The sequence below is a fragment of the Macaca fascicularis genome, chromosome 14 (genome assembly GCF_037993035.2).
Source record: "Macaca fascicularis isolate 582-1 chromosome 14, T2T-MFA8v1.1".
Taxonomy (NCBI): Eukaryota; Metazoa; Chordata; class Mammalia; order Primates; family Cercopithecidae; genus Macaca; species Macaca fascicularis.
This window is the reverse complement of record NC_088388.1, coordinates 30,617,440-30,633,494: the sequence shown is the minus strand read 5'-3', so window position 1 is coordinate 30,633,494 and position 16,055 is coordinate 30,617,440. Positions and strand designations below refer to the sequence as shown.

The window sequence follows — 16,055 nt, the reverse complement described above, 5'->3', positions numbered from 1 at the left end:
AGCATTTATCAGCTGTTCATTCCTTTTGTTACTGAATTATATTCCATCATTATGCCTTTTTACACTTACTGCTAAATCTTTGTATGATATCAGAATTTTAAAATTAGTGAATGGAATTATAGATTATAGTTTTATTCAGTAGAAGTTTCTGTGGTGATGGAAATGTTCTGTGTTAACCTGTTGAATACAGTAGCTACTAGACTTAGTGAAGAAGCCCGAGGGATGTGTGGGCAGTTGACCTTGTCTCACAGGGCCCTTCTCAAACTACTACTCATGGCTTCACCCCGTAGGGCAGGACCTCAACTGGCCTAGCAACCAGGTTGCCTCAGGTCTTTGGCCATGCAAATATTATCCTTCTTTGTGTATGTGTAAAGTGAAAAGGGATGACAAACACTGACTAGGGGCCCCTCCTCTATATTCCCATTCTGCTCTAGGTACTAATTGGATGGGATTGTCATTGCCTGCTTGTTGTACTCTTCTTCAATCAGATTAGGAACTTCTTGAAGCAGGTCTGTCTTACTTTATTACTATTTTTATCATAGTGTCACACACAGTGTCATTCACATGGAGCAGCTAGTAAATATTTGTGGAGTAAACAATTGAATTATTTTTGTCTCTGATTATTGTTGTCATTGTGGTTCAACATAGCACTAAGAAGAGGAATTTTTCTTTAATGTTCATGTTGATCTGATAACTTGGTCTTACAGATAAAAACTAGCTCTTCTTCCACCACTACCACCACACGCACCTTTTACATAAAGACTTTTATTCTTAATTTTTGGCGGAACAAAATTATTTTGTGAAAGCCTCAGGACTTAGTCCATTAATAAAATAAACATCACCATTAAGTGTGTTTGACCAAGGCTATACTTAATGTCTAGAATTTAAAAAGAGAAAGGGAAGCCTCTGTATACTTCAGTCCTCAGCTCTGGCAGCTGCCCATCGGACAAAGGAACAGGATGATGATGCTGGCGTCAGTGCTGGGGAGCAGCCCCCAGGCGGGCCTCTGCTCTGGCCCCTTCTGGGGCCCGCACTCTCACCCCGGGCCCGCTCCACTTCCACCACTGACATGGACCACGAGAAGATGGTGCAGGAACACTCCTGGGCCGCCATCTCTTTCTTCAAACAGTCAGCTATGAACCTGACAGCTGAGAAGCCATGTGTCACCTCACGGTGTCCAGGACCCTCTATCCTAGCTGCTCAGTCTTTTCCACTCTTCTCCACTTTAAATTCTTTGTGGACGGAAACTTCTCTTTTTGTTGTTTTCATACCCAGTGCTTAGTACAGTGCCTTATACGTTAATGTTTGTTGAATGATCTGGTAGAAATGACAGAATATGGAATAAATGTGTCTTGATTCTGGTAGAAATGACAGAATATGGAAAGAAAATGTATCTTGATTCTGGTAGACATGACAGAATATGGAATACATGTGTCTTGATTCTAAATGGCTATATAGCTAACATTTTATTTTTACCTAGAGATGTTGTGAAGTGTTACATAAAGATGTATGTGAAGCGTTAACACTTCCAGCCCCAAGACTTTAAAAAAAAAAATGTATATATATATATACACACACACACACATATTTAAAATTTTCCTGAGAGTCAGAGAGATTAAGTAACTTGGTCAAGATCCCTAGTAACTGTCAGAGCTTGGAATCAAACTCATATCTGAATTAGGAGAGGTTCCTTGTAACTACTCTGCCAAGGAATCGTTCTAAGCTACAGCACTAAATTTTTGATCACAGCTGAAACTCAGTAGATTTGGAATATTCATGGCTCATTATTTGGTCTCAGAGTTTTCTTTTGGCATTTACATGATGTTTGATTATTGAAAAATAGAACTTTGGTTTTGTGATGAATTAGGGGTAATGCTTCCATATGTAATATTATTGTGTTTTTAAAACTTTCCTGGGGTTTGTTGGTAAAGTTTTCTGTGTCTCTTTTCACCACTTCCCTCTCTTTTGTCCTCTCATTTTTTCCCTGTCTTTCCTCCTGCTTTTCTCTTCTCCCCTCTCCCTTGGCATTCTCATCTAGCTAACATATATGTCTGTGTTATGTGAAAATATATAGGTATAGTTTTTTAAAAAAGCAAAAAAGGCTGTCTTTTTAAATATCAGAAGCGTGCTACAAATCGAATGTTAGAACCAAAAGAAATGTAAAGGATAGTTTGATGTATACCTTATGAGGAAATAAGGATTTGTGAAGTTATGTTTTTTTCTAAAGCATTTTAATCTAAAATTCGTTGTGTATGGTGCACTGGCCTGAAACCTGAGGAATGGGGATGGGAATATAAAACACTTAAGTGTCCTATCCCTGTTGTGAAGAAGCTCATAGTCTAGTAAATAGAGGAAATCACAATTTAAAAAAGTAATTAGCAGTAATGTAACATTTTATATGCAATTTGTGATTTTTAAATAAATTAGACCTACTATAGGAATCTGGAATATGAACAAAATTATGTAGGTCAAGTTACTCAGAGAAAGTTATATGGCTGGAGTCGAATCTATAGTTCTTAAAGTGTGATTGGAATTTGAATACTGATGAACACAAATGATAATATAGCATCATTTTGTTTTTCTGTGGCTGGAGTCTATTTTCTAGGCATCTAAGAGGTATTTAATTGCTGGGTTTACTAGTTCTATAGTTTTTCCTTGATTATAGCAGAAACCTTTGAGGATATGTTTTGTTTTTTTTTTCCTTTTGAAGTACAATCTGTTTTAACCACTAAAACATCTGCCATTTAAAGAAGTATGTAAGATGATATAATCTGACACTGTAGCTTTCTCTATGACATACAAAGGTCATTTTTGGTCTCTTTCTGCGTATCTTACCAGCCTAATCTCTCCTCACTTCTCTGCATACTATTTGCAGTTCCTCTGAAGTTTCCTGTTCTCTCTGCCTCCAGGACTATAAGTATATTACCTTCTGCCTGGATCACTGCCTGTTTACAGATTGTCTCCTCCTCACCTCTTCAGGCTCAGATTAGGTGGTCATTGTATTCTAGGAAGCCTTTTCTCACCTTCCGAAAACTGAATTAGATGCCCCTCCTGAACATTCCCAGAGCATCCTGACCTCACCTTATCCTGCTCTGTTTTCCAGTTTACTTGTCAATGGATATTAAGCAAGCCTCTTGAGGTCAGGAATCTTAAATCTATGCTGTTATTACTGTCCACTGCTGTATAGTCAGTGCCCCCCTCTCTCTCTCTATATATATATAATATATAAATATATATAATATAAATACATATATATATTTTTGTTTGTTTGTTTTGAGGTGGAGTTTTTGCTCTTGTCACCCAGGCTGGAGTGCAATGGTGTGATCTTGGCTCACTGCAACCCCCTTCTCCCAGGTTCAAGTGATTTTTCTGCCTCAACCTCCTTAGTAGCTGGGACCACAGGTGCCCCCCACCTCTCCTGGCTAATTTTTGTATTTTTAGTAGAGACAGGGTTTCACAGTGTTGGCCAGGCTGGTCTTGAACCCCTGGCCTTAGGTGATCCACCCACCTTGGCCTCCCAGAGTTCTGGGATTACAGGTGTGAGCCACCATGCCTGGCCACCCCAATATATTTTTAATAAATGTTGACTAGGGACATCTCTTTGGGGTTAGACAAAGGACCTTTTAGGTGGTAAATAAATATCATCTAACATATCAATTTATTTTTAAAAATAACTTATATTAGTGTCTCTGAACTGTTTTACCTAAAAATGTAACTATCAATTTGAACATCTTGGTACACAAATGAAGTACTTTCTGTACTGTGAACATTCAGAGCATATTTATTAATTTAGTGTTTTAGATTTTCTTTTTTTCCTCTTATGATGCTTGCCTGTTAATATTGCTATTCCAGCTATTTTTGATGTGTGAGGAGGTGTATTTATATGTTACCTATTTTTTATCCCCTTATTTTTTATTCTGTTTTTGTGTTAGGGCTATCTCTTGTAAGCTACATTTACCTAGATTTTATTTTTGTATCCATTTTGATAATCTCTACTTTTAATGGGTGATTTTAATCCATTTATATTTATTGTGATTACTGATACATGTGGACTTATTTCTACCATTTTTTGTGCATTTTTATTTTTATCCTCTGCCTTTTCTTTCCATGTGCCTGCCTTCAGTTAATCACCTTATTTTTTATTTTTCCTCTGTTTTTCTAATGCTGTAGATTATATTTGTTTTTAAATTTTAAATTAAATTTTGCCAATTACATTTAGTGTTATTCAGTATTTTTTTCCTATTATAGGTTGATGCAAGAGTAATTGGGATTTTTGAAAGTAATGTGGTAAAAATAAAATTACTTTTGCACCGAGTATATCAAAGTTGTTAGCATGCATCTAAACATTTCCTTACCTATCTTATTATTGTTTAGAGTTTGAGTTTTACACTTTTTAAACCCTCAAACATTACTTTAAAAATACAAGTGGTTAACATTTTAGTAATTTTCACAATAACTTGTTTCTTATATCCCATGGGTTCCATCTGCTTCCACTTTTCTTCTTAATGAACTGCATCTTGTAAGAGCTTTTTAAAGAGATCTTTAATAGATGGTAAAATTTCTTAGCCTTTATATGTCTAATTAATACTTCTCTTTCGTTCTCAAATGATGGTTTGGCAGCATATAAAATTCTAGACAGTTATTTTTCCTCAGTCTTTTGAAGATATTACTTCATTGTTTTCCGACCTTTATTGCAGCTGCTAAGTGTGCTCTCAGTCTTTCCATTGAGGTAATCTGTTTTTTTCCCCTTTGATAGATTTTTAAAAGACTATGTTTTTATCATTGATAGTATGCTATCTCTTTACATTGTATCTAATAATGATTCATATTTATATGGTCTAATGCTCTTTTTTCTGTTTAATTTTTTTATCAAGGTATAACTTGCATAAACTTTAGGCTCAGTTAAATTTTATATACATGTATACCCATGTTACCACCACCTAGATCAAGATTTAGAACATTCTTAGCAAGCTACACAGATCCCTTATGCCCCCTGCTAGTCAGTACACCTGCCCTAAACTCATTCAAAACTCTTTGATGATGAGAGTATACATCTCCAGTTCTGGGAAATTCTCAGCCACTGTTTCTTCAGGTATTGCTTCTCCACCATTGCCTCTAGCATATTCCCTCAAAACTCCATTAGCAAACATTGCAGCCTCAGTCTTTGTCACTTAACTGCTCTTTTCTGTTTTTTGTTTTGTTTTGTTTTTTGTTTTTCATGTTTGTATCTTTTTGTCTGCCTGCATGAAATTCCGGGTAGTTCATTAGTGCTACCTTTCAATTTACTAATTCATACCTTCACTGTTCCCTGTCTAGAATATATTCTGTTGTTTCTTTTTATTTCAATTACTTAATTTGTCATTTTTAAGATTTCTAATTTTTTTTAAATTTCTACCTGATACTTTTTTTTTTTTTAATTTCTTGTTATTGTGATGGCTCTTTTACTTTCATTTATGTTTCTGGATATCCTCAAGTACTTATTTTACAATCTTTGATAGATTGCACTAAATAAATTGCTTCTGAAATGAATTTTTATTACAATTATTGATTTTGTGGCTTGCTTTCTTAGCATTTGATTTCTTCATGTGTCTCAGAACTTTCTTTTTTTTTTTTTTTTTTTTTTGAGACGGAGTCTTGCTCTGTGCCCCAGGCTGGAGTACAGTGGCGAGATCTTGGCTCACTGCAAGCTTGGCCCCCCGGGTTCATGCCATTCTCCTGCCTCAGACTCCCGAGTAGCTGGGACTACAGGCGCCCGCCACCACGCCCGGCTAATTTTTTGTATTTTTAGTAGAGACGGGGTTTCACCGTGTTAGCCAGGATGGTCTTGATCTCCTGACCTCGTGATCCTCCCGCCTCAGCCTCCCAAAGTGCTGGGATTACAGGCTTGAGCCACCGCGCCTGGCCATGTCTCAGAACTTCTGCAATTTACTTTTAAGTGGAAAGTTTATGCTTTAATGTCTTCCCTCCTACACAGTTCCCCCTCAGTCCCCGCCACCACCCAAGGAATTTTGCAATTGATATTGAGGACGTTGGTAGATACAGCCCTGAAGTCAGAGGGTGGCTTGACTCTGTTCCTGGTATTGAGGCAGTATTCTGGTCCCCACCTTCCTAGACCCGTGGTTGCTGATTAGAATCATAGTCTCAGTCAACAGGTTTTGATTGTGCATTTTATCAGCCTCACGTTATGAGTAGAAGAACCCTGATGTAGCCCTAGCTTCAAGTAGTGAATCTGATTTGAGTCTCCTATATCCAACAAACTACTTTTAGTTCCCTTTAATCCCTAAAGGAAACTGTTGTACCTCTTTCCCCCTGTTTACTCCAAACCTGCTCCTAGATCCAGAAGCTAGTAAGCCTGTAACTTCAGGTCTTCCTCAATGTTTTTGAGTTTCCAGATATTTTCTTTTGCAGAGAAGTGATCCGTATTTGACTTCAGTTGTGTCTTTGATTTTCTCTTTTTATGCTTTATATGTTTTATTCATTTATACTGTGTGCTGCCAACAGGTTTTTTGAATTTGCCCTAAGATGTGAACCCCAAAGTACTGCTACTTGTAAAACTTTTCTTCAGGGAATATAGTCAAAATGTTTGAAAAAGTAAGGGGGTATGGAGTCTGGAATTGATTTGTTCAAAGGTGAATACACATTTGTTGCTATTGTCTCTAAAGTTGATTTCATTTTTACATGCTCAATAATCTTTGTAATAGCTTTTTTATTATCACAAGTATAATTTATGTCTGTTATAGAGCTTTTGGAAATTACAGCAAAGCATACACATACACACACACACACACACCCCCACAAATAATGAGAATTACTTGTATTTACACAACCCAGGTATAGCTATGGAATATTTTGGTATTTGTTTATGTTTTATTCGTATGTACATGTATACATAGTAATATTTATATTTTAAAAAACAAAACAAACCCAGTCTTGTTTTGTAGGTGAAGCGGTGAGTGCTGGAGATGCATTATGTGAAATTGAGACTGACAAAGCTGTGGTTACCTTAGATGCAAGCGATGATGGAATCTTGGCCAAAATCGTGGTATGTTTTTATTTTAATTGTCTTCAACAGGATGAAGAGCTCTTGAGTGTAAAGTTCATTGTAGTAAAATTACCTTTTATTTTTGCCTCCTTATTTTTAATGTGTATGGTCTACTACATAATACATTTTTAACTCAAGTGTTTAAAATGTTTTAGAGTTAAGGTCTAGTAGCCTGTTTTTCTGTATTTTCTAAATTTTCTGTAATGTGGGTTATTTTTGTAATGGAATGTTAGAGCTTATGTGAAAAGTAAGTGAAATAAAATGCTCAGAGCTACATGTGGTAAAAACATGACTATTTAGCATTATGTGGTATATTCCCTGATTGAGCCAACCAGCATGTTTGTTTCTTAATTTCTAGAACGTTTACTAGATAGTATGGTGGAACAGCTAAGACTGTGGACCCTGGAATCACCCCGCTGACTGATTCATATTATATCTAAAAAGTTCTGCCAGTTATTAGTTATGTAATGATTAGCAAAGTCTTCAACCCCTGTGCCTTTTTCTTCATGTTAAAGTAGAGATGATAAATACCTACCTCATGGGACAGTAGGGAAGACTGAGAGAGTACATACATGCGCATCTCAAGACCTGTTACTCAGTTGCTCAATAAATGTTACTTCTCCCATTATTACAATTGTTTCCTCAGCTCTTGGTGACCATCAGTCCCCAAGTCAGTCTGTATGTTTGCCTAGTAATTTGTATTGGTTGGTTGCAACTGGATAATAAATATCCATTTGCGCCTCTGGAGTTTGATTTGTACAGATGAGCTGCATGTCTATTAGCAGTCCCTTGTGGATGTGTTTTTAGTTCTGAGCCACCAGCTTACCTCCGCTTTGAGCATAGACATAACACCTTCCTTTGTATATTCTATTCAAAGACTACACTTCAGAATGCTATACTCTAACTAGGTGCAAATCTAGAGACAGTTTTTTATTTGTTTTTCTTACTAGAAAATCCTCTTTTCCTTTTTTTTTCTAGCACTTATGTTGTATTTTTAACTTCTAATATGTTAAACTTCCTTTACTTGTCATCTCTGATATTGGATACTAGATATAACATTCCAGGTTGAAACATGTTGATAATACAGTTAACTTCCTTTTAGGAATATGAATCAAAGGCTAAAATTTCTATATGTTTGTAATTGGGAAAATATAAATATTCATACCAAAAATAGTTTTCTTGACTAATTTATGCAGCATGTTGAAAAATATTGCTTGAATTACCATGTAATAAACCTAGCTACTTTTTATTATGTGTACTTTTGGCAAACTGTGTTCTTGGCCCCAATTTTGGATTGTTTGGCTGTGGAAATCTTCCAGAATTGATAGCATTTTTCCACTTAGCTGCTAAGTAATACGTTTCAAATTGCTAATCATGTCAGCGGGTCAGCAGTGCCAATTCATCTGGCCCCTATGCTCTGAAAAAGGTTGGGAGTGAAAGTGCATATAGTTGATAGCGGCTTTACTGGCACAACTATTTTCTTGCCAAAGAAAAGACTGTATATTTTAGTCCTTCATGGCTTTATTATTATTCCACATGCTTTTTGGATAGTATTTGGGAGTCTATTCACAACAAGATGTTGCAATTTTACCAGGGAAAAACTAGTAAATTTTTTTTTTTTTTTTTGAGATGGAGTTTCACTCTTGTTGCCCAGGCTGAAGTGCAATGGCACAATCTTGGCTCACCACAACAACCACCTCCTGGCTTCAAGCAGTTCTCCTGCCTCAGCCTCCCAAGTAGCTGGGATTTCAGGCATGCACCACCACACCTGGCTAATTTTGTATTTTTGGTAGAGACAGGTTTCTCCATGTTGGTCAGACTGGTCTCGAACTCCCGACCTCCAGTAATCCACCCGCCTTAGCCTCCCAAAGTGCTGGGATTACAGGTGTAAGCCGCGACGCCCTGTCAAAACTAGTAAATTTTCATACAAAAATACTTCAGTTATTACACACTTAAAGATCAGTTCATCAGCTTATTCTTAAAGTTAGTATTTAGCAGATTGAACAGCTGTTTTAAATGATAATAAAGTAGAATCTTAGGATGACATATTTAGAGGGTTTATTAGAGGTTCTCTAATTTGGCTTCCAGTATATTTGGGGTTGCTATATAATTTGGCACACCAATTAGGATATTTGTGAGGATGAAAAGGGTATAAGATGTTAAAATTATTTACATTTATGTAATGTTTGCAATATATTTATTGACTAGCAATATATTTATTGATAGATTTTTATTGATAGACCTTTATTCAAAACGATTTTCAAAAGTAGAATTTTTTCCTAAAAAATAACATCCATGAGTATTAAAGAAAATTTTTTTAAAAACACATTTTTTAATTGATCATCTGAATACTAAAAACAGCAGAATAATTATTCTCAGTACTATTCACATTCTTCAGTTGGTTTCTTCACTTTATCTCACTCAAATACTGTGTCATTGGTATTTTTCTAAAGAATACATTTTTAAATACTACTGTATTCATTAGATTCCCCTTCCCCACCCTTATTTTTTCATTAAGTTGCCCACAATCCCATTCAAAGTTGCCTTTTAATGGTTTGAAAGTTTATGGTTGAAATTTGAAGTTGTAGAGCCTTTAGTTGATTCTTCTCTCTAGACCATGATATTTTTAATTAAGAAAATAGCCTCTCAGAGCTCAGAGCAGATTCTATTAAATGGAAGATATTCTCAACTCTAATTTTTTCATATTGAAATAGTTATGACACATTGTGAGGAAAGATAGTTTATGTTCCCTATGAATCAAAAGTTAAATTGTTACATCTACTTTATACCTTTTAAATTTGTTTTTTTTAAATACCGGCATCATCTTGAGGTGCTGCACGATAAATTTTGATCAGTTGGATATAATTTACAGATTTGGGAAATTATTGATTTGGTAGCGATTATATTGGATACCGTCTCTGATGTCAGACTACATTTAAATCCTGCCTCTGCTACATACTTGTCTTGTGATCTTGAGCAAGTTACATAACCTCTTTGTGCTTTAATTTTCTCATCTATAAATGGGAATAATCATAGTATTTACCTCAGAAAGTTGTTAGGATTAAATGAGTTAATGTTGTGCTAGAACAGTGCCTGAGACTTGAAAGCCAGACAGCTGTTATTCAAGGGCTTAATGAATGTTTCTTCTTCCCCTTTGTATTTTAGCTTATCATTGATTTGTTTTCATTTTCAGTATTTCTTATGTACTTCCTTATAAACCAAAGTTCATTGTCCATATAAGATAAACAGTATACATTGAAGAATAAAAACAGTTCAAAACTGTATAATGGTTCACACCATGATGGAAAATCATAGTGATGAACCAGGTAAGTCAGTCACGTGACCCAGGTCATCGCCACTAACTGCTGCACATGCTCTGTCAGTAGTCACTCGGTAGCTTTCAAACTGCTCTATTTTAAAGAATAAAAATACTTAAATAATTACTTAATGTACTAATTTTAAAATATCAGGATTAAAACAGACAATATTTACTTGCACCTTTAATGGAATGAACCCCCTCAATTTCTCTGTTGGACATACTGCTATAAATGTTTTGCCTCTCATATCCTTGTGTACACAGATGAGCTTAGGTGAGCTGTTTGTAGCACATTTGCAGGTGATTCATTGGTTAAGATGTGAGAAGTCTCTGGTACAGAAGCCTCACACTAGTGACCTCAGCCTCTGTATGAGAATTATGAAGAAATAGTTTGTCACAGGCCGTACTACCCATTATCGTATATGTTGATGTTTGCCCTTTAGTGATGCCAGCCACATGCTAAACCTTTAGGCATGAATTTCTAACCCATACCAAGGGGACAGTCCCCTGTAGTCTAATATTGATCCATGTTGAATGTATTGTTTTAAAAAAATCCATAATTTGAAGGAAAACACCACAGCAGTAACAACAACAATAATAATACCTTTAACAATGAAAATGAAAACAAGTTACTAGCTACCAGACCCTATTCTAAGGGCCTTACATATAACTCATTTATTCCTTATAACAACAATGTGAAATAGCTACTGTTATTTGCATCTTACAACTCAGAAAGCAAGCATGGTGAGATAAGGAAACTACTAAGGTCACATAACTAGTAAGTGGTGGAGCCAGCATTGAAACTCAGGAATTCTGTACACAACTGGGAGGGAAGGCTAATATTTGAAATGAGAGACTCAACATTCAATATTTCAGCATTGATGAGCTCTAAGTTAATAGAGCTATGTGTAAAAACCCTACATTTAATATTAAGAAATTATTGGCACAAGAGTAAGAGAGGGCTTTGGTCAAGTAACCTGAGTGCATAGGAAAACTCTGGCATTTGAGGTGTCCTTAGCTCCAGATGCTTTGGTAGAGCAGACTGTATCCATGGAGGTAGCTCGGAGAGGAAAGGGAACAGTTACAGAGGCCTGCTTGGTTTCTAAACAGTTTTGCAAAGAGTACTATTTACTCATCTATACTAAGTCTACACTGGTTTTGAATATTTGCCTCCCACAATGTAAGCAAATGTCTACGGGAAATTAGCATACCTCTGAAAGATCTCTGTTTGCACCAAAGGAATAGGAAAGGTTGAAGAAATTATCTTAAATTCATATAGAGATTTTAATGACTTTAAATGGAATTATAATCAACTGTATTTTATCTTCTGTTATATATTCAAGTTGTATGGTAGTACATCACTTGTCCTTGTCTATTGTATTTGGGTTTCATGCTTCATGGTGTCACTTTTTTAAATAAAAAAATGTGAATGGTTAAAAATAAATTTTATTTGATATTTAGATAATGATAAAAATTGAAATGATGATAAATACTGTTTATTGTCTACTTGTGAAGGTGTCAGTGTTGGTAGAGTATGTATGGAATCGTTTATATGATTTACAGTAAATGAAACAAGGTGAGGTATCAGTTTCAGATTTAGTACAGTTGTCTGACTCAGATTTTAAAAATCTATTGATATTTTTAAAACAAAACTTTTTTTTAATGCTTTACATTTGAATGATGTTCTTTGTACTTGGACATTGATCCTATTTCTGATTCAGTTTCCAAAGGAATTAACATCAAGTGGACTATATGTCAATAGTGTTTTTTTGTATAAATTTTTAAAGAAAATTAGTCATTTTACTTTGATTTTTGAGTTAGCAATTCACACGCAGGTAATTATAAACACTTTTAGAAGACAAATATTGGTCTGATAATAATCTTAATTCATCTTTTTGACATAGTAAAGAAAATGAACTCTGCAGAAACAGAATTTTTTAGTATGTGACAAACAACCAAACAACTAAGCAACTACATTTTTCTTGGATTTCTTAGTATTCTTCCATAGCTTGTAATTCATTAAACATTCCTATTCAGCTTTCTATACTAATTTCATATATATATATATTTTGCTTCATCAAAGCATTGCTGCTTTTCTTCCTCATCAGTAATTAGTAAACTTAGCTTCCTAACCCCTTATAACTTATGCCTTATTAACGATAGTGAACATACCAGTAAGCATTGAAATTAGTGTTACTCTGAAATGTCAAACTCATTCTAGAAGTCATGCTTTTCTTTATCATTACTGTATTAGTGGACATCCTGCAGCCTATCATTTTATTGTTCATTAAATATAGCTAATGAACCTTATTTAGAGTAATTGAAAGGGAATAATAGAAAATTTTAAGGGAATGACATTTTCTTCCAGTAGTGAACTTATAAAGTATTGTTATCTGAAGGTTTTCTAGGGACTTATTTTTAATAAGTAAATTAGAATTAACCCTTTATAAATTAATGCTGCTGAAATGCTTAAAATACATCTGTCTTAACTTTTAAAAACATTATCTTCAATTTAAGTGTTAATTGGCATTATCTGTGAAAAAATGCTTTATTAACTGAGACACCACTGTGTTTCTGATATACCCATAAAAAACTCATGAGGTTTTATTTTATTTTTCAGGTTTTGTAAATAGATATACAGGGAAATAATTAAACATAAAGAAGTAGACTATATTTAACATTAACCAGAATAGTTAACCAGTTCTATCTATACATTGGAATGTTCATCTTTTCAGACTAAGTTTACTGAAAAGATTCTTGCATTAGGTAAATTTTAGTAGATTGGACTAAGTTGAAGGAATTAATCCCTTCTGAGCTTTTTGAATTCTGAAGCTATTGCATAGAAACTGTCTGGGAAAGACAAATGGTTAAGATATGTAGCCACAGGCTCCTGTTTTGGATTTGTATTGACATCAAAAAACAAGATGATAATGATGGATCTTATATGTGTATTTGAAGGCTCTCAGAGGATACATTCTAGATTTATCCTTTGTTTCAGAAGGTAGCATTAGCAACTGGAAAGAGGAGAATGGTGAAGGAAGGTATAAGTGGGAGAAAGTGGAGAAGGTGACAGGTGGAAGACTGAGGCAAACAGTCTTGGAAGCAGCTTTTAGCTCAAATTAAGATATCTTAAGGGGAGAATTTCCCAACAAGGGAATAAACTACTTAATGCAGTCATGGGGTTTTACTTCTCTACAGTTATTTCTTTTTTAAATATAGGTTGAAGAAGGAAGTAAAAATATACGGCTAGGTTCACTAATTGGTTTGATAGTAGAAGAAGGAGAAGATTGGAAACATGTTGAAATTCCCAAAGATGTAGGTCCTCCACCACCAGTTTCAAAACCTTCAGAGCCTCGCCCCTCACCAGAACCACAGATTTCCATCCCTGTCAAAAAGGAACACATACCCGGGACACTACGGTGAGTATATTTATTCAAAGGATGATGTAAAAAAAAAAATGGTTATGGCAGTTCTTACGGAGTTGTAATCATTATATTCGCACATCGTTGTACATAGAAGTTGCTGTTCTCAGCACACTCAGACCTTAGAGTGTGTGCTTTTTTTTTCAACCATCATTGTTCATTCAGTAAATAGTTATTGAATATCTGCTGTGTTCCAAGTACTCTGAAAGCCCTGCTTGCACAATGGAAAACCAAACAGTATGTGTCCATGTTGAGGTTGAATTAGGTTTTAGAAGTCTAGAATGGAATTCAGTATACCAGACTTCATATTCTGTTACCATTTATGGAGTTCTAATTACTTACAGGAATTCCAAGCTCGAATGTCTCTCTGATATAAAATAGAATTCGTGTTTTAACATGCATTCGTTTTCAAACTAGTCTGCATTATGAGTTTCCGGCACAGACTGGAGCTGTTTTGTCTGTTCTGTAACAAAACAGACAACTTACTACACATCATTTCACTTTAGCTTTACATTGCTTTAATAGAAGAACTCTATAAATTCTAACACACATTTGTTTAGTATTCTATATAATTATACAACATTACTTTTTCTTTATGAGAAAAAGATCTTCATAAAGTAGACCTCTTCATTCTTAAACATTTTTTCCTTTACTTTATCATTGTCAGAAAAGAATCCACCGTGCTTTTTTGGGGGAGGCGGTGACGGAGTTTGTTCTCATTGCCCAGGCTGGAGTGCAATGGTGCAATCTCAGTTCACCGCAACCTTGGTCTCCTGGGTTCAAGCTATTCTCCTGCCTCAACCTCCTGAGTAGCTGGGATTACAAGCATGTGCCACCTTGCCCGGCTAGTTTTTTTGTATTTTTGGTAGAGACAGGGTTTCTTCATGTTGGCCAGGCTGGTCTCAAACTCCTGACTTCATGAACTGCCTGCCTTGACCTCCCAAAGTGCTGGGGATAACAGGCATGAGCAACCACGTCCGGCCTGCTTTTTGAAATACTGATTTTTAAATTCCCTGTGCAAAGCGTTTCTGACTCTGTTGCCTTGACTCCCATTTACTGTCTCCTCTTTCATTTACGCTAAAAATTGGAAGACAGTCTCACTGATGTCTTCTAACTAATGGTCTTCTCCCCTTGCAAAGATAATAATAGTGTATACCCTATTTAAGATCAGTCATCATCAGAAACTTACATGAATCTGAGGCCCCACTATGTAGGTTAAAAACCTACTGACCTATGAACTCTGCATATTTTTGGGCCCACACAGTGAATGAAAAAAAAAAATTTCTATTTTGGTTGGTTGGTCACTAATCTTATGTAAAAATCTAAAATTTCAGTTTCTCTTGAAAAGTCTAAAGATTTAATAATACTGGGCCCATATGAGAGTTATTTAATACTTCCCTGAAATGCAGCAAGTTCCACAGTTGTTTCTGTTTCTTAGCTTTAATTTCTAGACCCAGCCTGTTTTAATCTGTACTAATCAGGCTTATTTTCTTTATCTGACTGTGTAGTCATTTGTTTACTACTTTGCTTAAAGGAAATATACTGTTAGTCATGTAATCTTAGGTATACTATATATATATATATATGTTTATATATACAATTCAACCTCAGCAAAACAACCCAATTAAAAAATAGGCAAAGGACTTTAATAGCATTTCTCCCAAGAAGATACATAGATGGCCAGCAGGCAAATGAAAAAGATGTTCACTGTCACTAACCATTAGGGAAATGAAATCAAAACCACAATGAGACATCCCTTCATACCCTTCAGGAGGGCGATTATCAAAACAAACAAACAAACAAAAACCAAACCAGACCCAGAATATGACAGGTGTTGGCAAGGACATGGATAATTTGGAACCCTTGTTGTTGCCTAGTGGAAGTGTAAAATGCTACAGCTACTGTGGAAAACAGTATGGCAGTTTCTCAGAAAATTAGAATTACCATATCATCTAGCAGGTCCACTTCCGGATATATATGCAAAATAACTGAAAGCAAAGACTGGAAAGAGATATTTGTACATCTATATTCATAGCAACATTATTCACAGTAGCAAAATGGTAGAAACAACTCATAAGTCCAAAATGCTATGAAATGTGATTCAGCTTTGTAGGAAGGAAATTCTGGTAAATGCTGCATAGATAAACCTTGAGAACATTATGCTGAGTAAAATAAGCCAGTCAAAAAGACAAATACTGTATGATTCTACTCATGTGAGGTACCTGAAGTAGTCAAACTGATAGAGACAAAGAGAATGGTTACCAGGGGTTGGGAG

The 16,055-nt window shown here is 35.3% G+C and overlaps 1 protein-coding gene across 5 annotated transcripts in view; it reads left to right on the top strand.

The window, feature by feature from the left end:
- Positions 1–16,055, top strand: part of PDHX (pyruvate dehydrogenase complex component X) — an 89,060-nt gene that overhangs the window by 24,525 nt on the left and 48,480 nt on the right. For all 5 annotated transcript variants that reach the window (XR_012423336.1, XR_012423335.1, XR_001484767.4 and 2 more), the window contains exons 3-4: positions 6,942–7,042; positions 13,578–13,777. Coding sequence is in view for 2 of the 5 variants with exons in the window: in XM_045371670.2 (XP_045227605.2) it covers positions 6,942–7,042; positions 13,578–13,777 (301 nt within the window). In the remaining 3 variants the exon portion in view is untranslated. The remainder of the gene's footprint in view (positions 1–6,941; positions 7,043–13,577; positions 13,778–16,055) is intronic.